This window comes from Octopus bimaculoides, chromosome 14 (assembly GCF_001194135.2).
Source record: "Octopus bimaculoides isolate UCB-OBI-ISO-001 chromosome 14, ASM119413v2, whole genome shotgun sequence".
Classification (NCBI taxonomy): Eukaryota; Metazoa; Mollusca; class Cephalopoda; order Octopoda; family Octopodidae; genus Octopus; species Octopus bimaculoides.
The window spans coordinates 37,451,491-37,462,313 of NC_068994.1; the positions used below are offsets into that span (position 1 = coordinate 37,451,491).

Consider the following 10,823-nt stretch of genomic DNA (forward strand, 5'->3'; position numbering starts at 1 on the left):
TATATATATATATATATATATATATATATATATACATACATACACATTTACATACATACATACATACATACATACATACATACATACAAACACATACAGACATTTATAGAAGTACACACACTGGGAAACACATTACTTCTACACACATAGCCACTTAAAGACACAAACTCAATCAAGCACTATTACATTCACACACGTATATGTATACACATACACAACATTACATCTATATAAACACACAGACACACATGCACACACACACACACACACATACACACGTACACACAGAACACATTCAGACACCCACACATATTCTCCAATGAAAAGTTATTCATCTTATCAGGATTTTTAATCTTTAGATCTTGTTCTAGAAATGTTCTCCAATTTTCAGAGTCACAGTTAACTCAATTAAGCAAACAAAATTCATTCTTGTTAATTAGAGTCTTCAAGAATTATTTTTAACTTTGATATTTTAGTTAACATTTTCCTCAAACTATCATTCAAATTTTAGTAATAATTGGTGCCTTTGCTGAATATATTAACTCAACTTTCGCCAATAACATACATGTTTGTATATATGTATGTATGTGTGTATGTATGTATGTATGTATGTATGTATGTACGTATGTATGTATCTATGAATGTATGTTTGTATGTATGTATTTATGTATGTATGTATGTATGCATGCATGTGTGTATGTATGCATGTATGTATGTATGTATGCATGCTTGCTTGCATGCATGCATGTATTTATGTATGCATGTGTGTATATATTTATGTATGTATGTGCATACAATACAGACAGACACACACACATATATAATATATGTATGTGTGTGTATATATATATATATATATATATACACACGCACATATATACATGCATATAAACATACATGCAGACAGACTTACATACACATGGATAGAAAAGGAGAGAGAGACTAAGAAAGATGGAGTGAGAGAGAGGAAAGGAGAGAGAAAGAGAGAGAACATGAGAGCTGACTGTTTTGAGATCAAATCCTGCCAGTACTTTGGCTTGTTATTCTTATAGATTAAAAATAATAAAATAAATTGTAAAAGTGAATGACATTTTTATGAAAGTGATGATGTTGATGTTGTTGTTGTTGTTGTCGTTTAGCCCTTGGTCTGATCTGATTAAGCAGGCCTGTGATCAAAAACGTTATAGTCATGTAGTTATATAACTGAAAGATGAAAAGTTTTCTTCCAACTTTGAAGTGCAGATAATGATGATCTTCATCATCACCATCATTATACTATCACACCATCACTACCACCATCATCACACTCATCCTCATCTTCATTTCTAAACCCGCCACCATCACCACCACCGCCGCCGCCGCAGCCACCGCCACCACCACCACCACCACTGCCACCACCACTGCCACCATTACCACCTCCACTACCCTCGTTACCAACCCCTGCCACCACCATCCTTCGTTTTCTGTCCAGTTTCTCTTGGCTGGTATGAATTGGACAAGACGTCTTGAGATGGTTTTCAATGGCCAGTTGGCCTTCTTGATGCTAGCACACATTCTTTTTTAATTAAGGTAATTTATTTCACATCTTCGCACATTGAACCACTGTCGAAGTGGTGTCAATGTGAATACATGCAAAAGACAAATACATGCACATGCAGACATACATGCACAAACACACATACATACACATGCACAGACATATATGCTGGTATGTGTCAGGAAGAATTCAGCTTAGTTGGCTTATATTAATGCAAAAGAACTATTGAACCACGCTCAATATCTGGCTTGGTAAATTGAATAGAAAACGAAATGAGGCTTTATAACAAAAGGTATACATACACATATACATACATACATACATACATATATATATATATGTATGTATGTATATATATGTATGTATGTATATATATGTATGTATGTATATATATATATATATATATATATATATATATATATATATATATATATATGCACACACACACATATACAGATAGATAGATACATAGATAAACAGACAGACAGACAGATAAATAGATAGATAGATAGATAGATGGATAGATTCACATATACATGCACATATGCACATACACATAGAGACACATACATACACATTTACACATACACACTCACGTATATATATATGTATATATACAGATATTCATATATATGTGTATTCATATATATTTATATATATTCGTGTATATATATTTATATATATATGTATATATTCATATGTATACATATATACATATATATACACTCACATATGTAAATATATGTGTGAGTGAATGTGTGTGTTTGTGTGTGTGTGCGTGCGTGCATATGTGTGAGTGTGTGTGCATGTATCTAATATGAGGGCATGATTTTGGAGGCACAGTGGCTTATTGTTAATGGGATGTAAAGTAATACTCGCTAAGCCTGATAAAAAAAAAAAAGATGGGAATATCATGACTTAAGAGCTGTCTAAAGGATTAAGGTAGTAGGTAGATTTATAAATTAATTCTAGTGTTCTATAGATATACCAGCAAATCGTAAGGGATGATGTGGAATAGATTGCTGCACTGATAAAACACTCTAATGAGACAGATGTAATCCTTCTAGCTGTCTCAATCATGGTTGTTCACTATCAAGACTGCTTCATTTAGCTAAAATTTAGGCTTGGTAGGTTGCGTATATTATATAGCTATTTTATATATGTTTATATATATGTTTATTTCATATATGTGTGAATATCGCCCTTGTTATCATCATGACAATGATGATAACCACCACCAAAAACAATACCATCACCACTGTCATCATTATCATATAGTCGTCGTCATCATCATATAGTTGTCGCCGTCGGCATTGTCACCATCATCACCAACAGGAACATTGTCATTGTCATTGGCAATGATGACATCATTATCATCATCATTATCATCATCATCGTCATCACCATCTTCTTATTCCTCCTCCTCCTCCTTATAACCATCGTCATCATTGTTGTCATGATTTTCATTCTTGTTATTGTCATTACTGTCATCATTGTCTTCGTTATTATCATCATTGTCAACATTGTCATCACCATCATATAAATATGTATATATGTGTACGTATAAAGGCTTTTCTAAAATAAATATACACTTCATTTTGTTGGCTGTGAGGAAGCTATAAGCTGAGGCACAAGCAAACAGAAACAGTAAGCTAATGTAGATGATTACATAACTCCTGTTCTTTTGTCATACATTAATTGGTTTATATGCATACATATACATACATGCAAGCATATATATATATGGGCATTAACTACAGCATTGGAGAATTTTAGCTCTTATTTCTAGCAATATAGATGTTTTTTAACACAATAATCATATTTAGTGACAATTAGTATTTTCCTTTTTGGTGAAACATTGCAAACTGCTGTTTATATTAATTTTGTGTGTGTACACACACATATATATATATGTGTATATTGTTATATTGTTAAGTAGGATATTCCTGGTTATGGCATATTACTGGTGGTCAGAAAGTTACCGTTGATTTTATAATTTCTATTCCATTGACAATACTGATGGCTATTTACGCATGCTGGGCCAGTAGGACATAGCCTCTTTAATGCTGGAGGTGAATATACAGCTCCGGTTACCTTGGCAGTGAAAAGCATGGAACAAAATAACATTTTTGAGAGAAATGGAAGGGTTGCCTCCCAGTGTATGATTCACGTTGTTTCCTGAAGGGGTCAGCTGTGCCTGAGTACATGTTTTCTGTTTTCTAGTCTGAGAAAGGGAATGACCACATTTCTGCAGTGAAGTTTTTGTCATGAGAGCAACAACTAAAAATTTTGCCTTTTGAGTTCAGAAAGACACCCAAGGATGAACTTCCATACAATTTCCATCAACAAATTTCACTCACATGGCCTTGGTTGTTCTGAGACTTATGTAAAAGATGTTTGTCCATTGATATAAAATTTGAGATCATGTGGTAACAAACTGAACTCAGTGATCACGCAATTATACCTGTGCAGTCATTGGTCCCTGTTAGTTGTTTCCATGCAGAGTAAAAGTGTTTGGGGAAATAATTATATTAGAATGTTCAGATGAAATTATATATATGCTTTCTTACACATTGTTTCTAGCACTTATACTTTCTGTAAATATTAACCAAATCACAAAAGTTTTGTCTCACTGTAAGCCCTATATCTATTTATCACACATTAAAAATGTTTCTAAATTTGATTTCCTGCAGTATAAAATATATATTAAAAGATTCAATAGAAATGTAATTTGCTTAATAACTATCTGTTAATGGTTATTTATTTATTTATATACTTATATAATGGCTACTTATACATATGTGTTTATATATGTATGTATATATACCTGGTAAAGTTTCATAGAGCCCTGTGCTGGCTTCATTCCAACTGTGTTGATTATCAGTAATGGATGGTAACGCTGGCATTTCACTAAGATGGTCTGGAGCTATAACCCATTGTCTTTCTTCTTTACCAATTCCAGATGTTACTGTTGCCACCTGAAGACTCATGGATAAAAAAATAAAAGAGATTGGTCAAAAACAAAAACAACTACGAGAACAAAATAAAATGAAATAAATAATTAAAATAAAATAACTAAGATGAAGTTGATGGGGTTGGTGGTGTGGTGGAGTTTGCAGTATTGTTGTTGTTGGTAGTGGTGGTGGTGGTGGTGGTGGTGGTATTGTGAAGACAAATTAGAAAGCGTTATTCAACTGAGAAAAGTAAATTGTGTTTCATAAATCTATACATACATTGCAGCAATCAATGATCACTTGTCACGTTGTATTGTAACAAAGATAATTGGATATCAATATAGAAATTAGGATGGAGACAGCTGAATTACACAGTTCAATGATTTCTGCAGATGAGAAGATACAATCTTTTTTTTTTTTTTTTTTTTTTTTTTTTTTTTTTGTATAAAAATTTCTAAATCATTAAAACATAAATATCAATCTTCCTCTGCCAAAGTATAATAGACACATATACTCTCTCTGCCTCTCTCTCTCTCTTTCTCTCACTCCATGAAAGAAAAATACTATTCTTATACAATAATTTTAGTGGGGTTTATCTCTGTTCTGAATGAGTAAATGAAAGGATAAATGGAGGTATGAAAAAGAAAAAAAATTTGCAAGCATAAGACCCTCAGTAAAGGTTAAATATATAATGTTAATCAATAATTGTTAGTAGACTGTTATATCAAGATGTTTGTTATAAAGCATTTCTAGGTTATCATTTACCAAAACTTTATCTCTATTTAACCTCAAATTGATTTTCCTTCTTTTTTTTTTTCTATGTTGTTTTTTTTGTGTTTTTTTAAGAATTTTCATTTTCATATAATTTCTTTTGTGTCTCAAAGTGAGTTGAATGATTGCCCAACACTGAAATATCATTGAATATGCCAGTATTTTGGTTCTAGTCAGTGTGGTTGGTAGCTGGCTTCTCTTTAGTATTACTTTGAGAAACAGTTTGAACAATATCCTGTCTGAAATATAATATCTTTAAAAGAAAATGAAACAAATCAGTAACTTTGTTGCAACAATAGACTGATAGAAATATTTTTTTTTTATAGCTAAGATTTACTATTGTGGCATTGATAATTTAGTTTCACCATCCAAGTCAACAGATCTTAAACACTAAAGATAAAATTAGACAATAATGGAGTCTCTACATGGTTGTCTGACCTGCTGGAAATAGTAGCTAATTTCTCTAAAATTCTTGTGTACTGTTGTAAAACAAGATAGGCATGTTAGGTCAGTCATTCCCAAGTTTATTTTCTCATTGAACCCTTATTTCAGTTTTGAAAACTTGCAGAAAATCCTTATTTTTACAGACAACCAAATTTTTAAAAACATTAAATGAAACAAAAGTTGTTTTAGAGAGAGAATTTCTTCATAAAAAAATATCACATAGCATGATTTTTTACAAAATGGCAAATAGCATTACTTTATAAAATAATTCTTCATTAAATTTTATTAAAAGATATGTTATCTCATGGACACCAGTATTTTATTTTATTCTTTTTTTACATAGAGCTCATTTGTAGAAATGCTGCATTAAATAATGTAATTCTAGATCTGAATACCATGTGATGAATGTCTTTAATCATAAGTCTGCTGAACAAGGGCCAACCAAGGGTTAAATAACAGCAATGGAAAACAGTATTGATTGTCAGTTGAAATTCATGATACCTAATTTACAGAAGTGGGGGAAATAAGATTGCGTGACGTTCATGCTTTTCTTGGGAGCATTGGCATCATAAAATGCATAAATTTCAGATCTGCTATTTAATGTTTGTCACACATAAAGAATATTATAAAAGGACATTATTACAATATTAGTGTATTTTGTATCAGGAATAGATCAGAGAGATTAATAGCGGAAGAATCAAGGAATTAATCAGTTACAAACTGATTCAATTGTTTGACTTCTAATCAGAGATATAGATCAATGACTGACTACCCCTCTTGACTTCAAAGAAATAATTATCTATCTCCTTTGAAAAGAAACACTAGAATGACTTATTGACTTTTTAGGCTTATGGGAGAATTGCTGTCCAGCATTTCAGACTAACCAATTGTCAGTTATATACAACTCCTATTGCACCACATTAATGAACTTATCTCTCCATAACGTATTATAATCAAATGGACATAATTATTTAGAGTTTAATAAGACTTTTTTCTAGAGACAATAGCTTCTAGTTGAATAATACATTGTGAGTAAAATTTGGTGGAGAGAAACTATTCATTTGTTAATTCCTTAAACATGCATTTAACATGCATTTTCTATATGTATCCATACATCTATACAAATATACATACATGTACATATATACATCTATCTACGCACACACACACACAAATTTGCACATTCCGACCTAGCTTGGATGTGTTGGCTTAAACTTCGTAAGCTAGGGTAATTGTCCTCAGAAATCATCTTGTAAAGAAATTGAGTGCTAAAAAGCACAAATTATAGAGCAGATGAAATTTTATTTGTGTTAGCAGACAAATACTACAGCTTATAGCATTTGAAACAAGACCTGCAGTCCAGTTGGATATGCAAATTAATATTCCTTACAAAGCTGCTTCTGTCACTTATAGCTAATTTATATACAGCCCACCAGCTTTTTGTGACATCATTGATTGCTTAGTCAGTAGTAGACTATATTGGTTCAACCATATGATCCTGGGGGTCCAAATTAAAGTTTTAGGGGTCCCGATGGCACATAAAAGCACCCACTACTCTTTCGGAGTGGTTGGCATTAGGAAGGGCATCCAGCTGTAGAAACTCTGCCAGATTAGATTGGAGCCTGGTGCAGGCATCTGGTTTGCCAGTCCTCAGTCAAATCGTCCAACCCTTGCTAGCATGGAAAGCAGACGTTAAGCGATGTGATGATGATGATGATTTATATATGTCTTCAAGGCTGGGAGAACCAATAGCACACCAGGTAGAATGATTAGTGACATTTTGTCTGTCTTTATGTTCTGAGTCCAAACTCTGCTGAGCCTGACTTTGTCTTTCATACTTTCAGGGTTGATAAAATAACTATCTGTAAAATACTGAAGTTGGTGTAATCAACTTACCCTTCCTTCAAAATTGCTGGCCTTGTACCAAAATTTGAAATCAGTATTTATATACATCTGTGTGTGTGTGTGTGGTGAGTGTGTGAAAGTACATGCAAATAAGTATGTGCGTGTGTGTTTTATATTCTAAGTTGTACTTGTTTCCATCAAGGGACTGTGATCATGACAGGGCTCCTTCATAAGGAGTTTTAGTTGAACAAGTCTAATTCCAGTTGTCAAGAGATGGAGTGGGTTGACACACACAGACACAAAGACATACACATGCATGCACTTACACACACATACACATGCACTTATACATACAAACATACATATATATGAGAAGCTTCCACAAAGATTTTGTCTATCAAGTGATTCATTCAAAAGGTATTTGTCTACTATAGTAGAAGACACTTGCTCAAGCTGCTGCTCAGAGGCACTGAACTTGAAAACCATATTGTTGCAAAGTATGCATCTTAATCACACATCCATGCCAGGGGTAAACACATTTGAGCAAGAATACCTTGTGGCATTCATGTCTTCCTTAACCACAATATTCACTTGTCATTTTATATTTGGCAAAAATCATATCCTAGGTACGAAACTGCATACTGGAGTTGATATACTTGACTATAACCAATACAGGCAGTGCCCCAGCTTGGTCACAGTCCAGTAATTGAAATTAGTTAAAAAAAAAAAAAGCAACTAGAAAAGCAATGTTACTGGTTCATAAAATGGTCTGTGCTTTCCCTAATTAACAGGCAATTTATTGACTCAGTCGATTGTAATTGTCTAAATGAGACATATAAGGTATCAAAATATAGTAAATTTATCTGCTGATTCATTATAATACATCTTTTGATACTGTTCACAATAATTTAGTATAATATGAACAGGGTAATTTTTTTTTTTATTATTTTGAATATATAACAAAGATATAAGGGTTGTGAGAGAAAAAGAGAAAGTTCTAAAAGGAAATACATCTAAATTAGATTACTTGATCACAAGACAAGTTGAGTAAAAGACAAGTTAATCACAAGACAAGTTGAGTACAATTAAGACTACCATTCCGAACTATATATAATACCAATTTATAATTATATCAGCTGTCACAATTAGAGCGTATTCACTTTGTATATAAACTAAAGTGTTCTGATTTATGATGGAAAAAAATGTGACTGTGATATTCAAGTCTGCTTCATCAACGCCAGCAATTAAAACTGAAATAAGTGAAGTGAATCTCTCTCCAAGAATCTAAAACTTTGTCTTTCATTCAGATAGATTATCAAAATTAACTTTACTCTCCAGTTTTATACTCAGAAATAGGCTCATTTTTGTATTATTAAGATAAAAATTGTGGTGGATTGTAGTGGATTGGTAGAATCAGTAGAGTGAAATACAATACACTTTGGAATATTTAGTTTCATATTCAATCTTGCAGAGATAAATTTTGCTTTTCATCCTTCTGAGGTTAATGAGCACTAGTTAAGTATGGGAGCAGATAAAATCAACCACTCACTACATCCAGAGTGCTTACACCAGGAATTAATATTTAACCCTTTCGTTACCATATTTATTTTGAGATGCTCTGTGTTTCTTTCAATTAATTTTAAATATAACAAAGAATTTAGTAAAATAGTAATCATTAAACTAGTGTTAAGAACATAAATTGTGACTAAGATTTGGTGGAAGATTTTAATACAAAACTTATGAAAACAAGACATTTGTACTACAGAGCCAGAGGTAGTTTCAGCTGGGTACTTTGTACTACAGAGCCAAAGGTGATATCAAAAGGGTTAAGCATGGAAGATACAGTGGAATTTTAGTATTGGCAGAATTGTCAAAGCATCAGACAAAATGCATTTAGTTACACCTTTTCAAATTCTGATTTCAAATCCTGCCAGGCCCTTTGTTCTTTACCCTTCCAAAGACAATGCAAGAAGTACCATATTGTATTCAAATTTAAGATCATCATCATCATCATCATCGTTTAACGTCCGTTTTCCATGCTGGCATGGATTGGACGGTTTGACTGGGGACTGGCAAGCCAGGAGGCTGCACCAGGATCTAATCTGATCTGACAATGTTTCTACAGTCGGATGCCCTTCCTAATGCCAACTGCTCTGAGAGCATACTTGGAGCCTTTTACGTGCTGCCAGCACGGGAGCCAGTCAGGCGGCACTGGAAACGACCCATGTATGAATGGTGCTTATTGAATGCCAGCACTATGAATAATTTTGTCTACTATCCTGCTGGAATTGATGAAAAAAATCAGCTAATTATTGGAGCTGACTGTAAACATTGTAAGTGTGATGTGAATTGTAAATTATAAAAGAGAACTAATGCTAGCTTTACATTTTATCCTTCTGGAGTCAATCATTTTAGAACAATTACTAAATTCTCTTTTCAGTCAAAGCCATTGAGGTGCTTTCTCAACAGTCTCTATGTTGTTCTTCATGGTTCTTCTTTTGCACATTTCTGAAGAGTCCAGTGTTCAATGGGTTATTCTCAGGGAACTACCAGTGAATTCTTGTCTGCCCTATTCTACACTGGCTAACACCTAATTCTCCTCATTCTGGCAGTCCTCCACCAATCCCAGATGCTTAGCTTTCTTCTCTTGTGTGTTTTCCATCCTCTTCTTTTTGAACACAGTTAACTCCAACAGGATCAGCCGTGTTGTCTCAGAAACCAAGATATCTTGTCTCAACAAAGTTTGGGTGTTATGTGATGGAAACTTTAGTTCTTTCTCCAAGTCAACTTCCATCACCCAGCCAAGAGAACCTAACATCTTAACCATAAGGTATACACATCAATTGGTTATAACCAATTTGGTTAAGATTAGTCATAATAAATAAAGCCTATAAAACTTACTCACCACTTGGTGTTTGTCTACATTTCCATCTCTTTCTATTTCCAAAACATTTGATGAGTGTTTATGCCTCCAAAAGCATTTTCCATTGCACTAATCTGTAACCAGTCTGTATACTCACTGAGAAAACTACAGATTGGTGTCGCAAAATGTATTTTTGGAAGCATAAACCAACATCAAATGCTTTGGAAAAAGAAAGAGAAGTGAAATATAGACAAACAACAACTGGCAACTGCTTATAGGTTTTATTAATTGTGACTGTACTTATATAAAACACACACATACATATACAATCACAAGCTTTGTGAATGAATTTGGTAGGTGGAAGTTACTGCCGTGTGTGTATATGTCTGTGTATATGCTTGTGCCTCTC

At 33.2% G+C, this 10,823-nt stretch overlaps 1 protein-coding gene across 4 annotated transcripts in view; it reads right to left on the reverse strand.

Annotated features, from left to right (window-relative positions):
- Window positions 1-10,823, reverse strand: part of LOC106879144 (protocadherin alpha-8) — a 123,111-nt gene that overhangs the window by 89,204 nt on the left and 23,084 nt on the right. For 2 of the 4 annotated variants that reach the window (XM_052973078.1, XM_014928580.2), the window contains exon 3: window positions 4,365-4,515. The exons of 1 other annotated variant lie outside the window; for it this stretch is intronic. In XM_052973078.1, coding sequence (XP_052829038.1) covers window positions 4,365-4,515 — 151 coding nt within the window. Of the gene's footprint in view, window positions 1-4,364; window positions 4,523-10,823 lie in introns of all 4 variants that reach the window. One more of the 4 variants, XR_008265536.1, reaches the window with a different exon arrangement.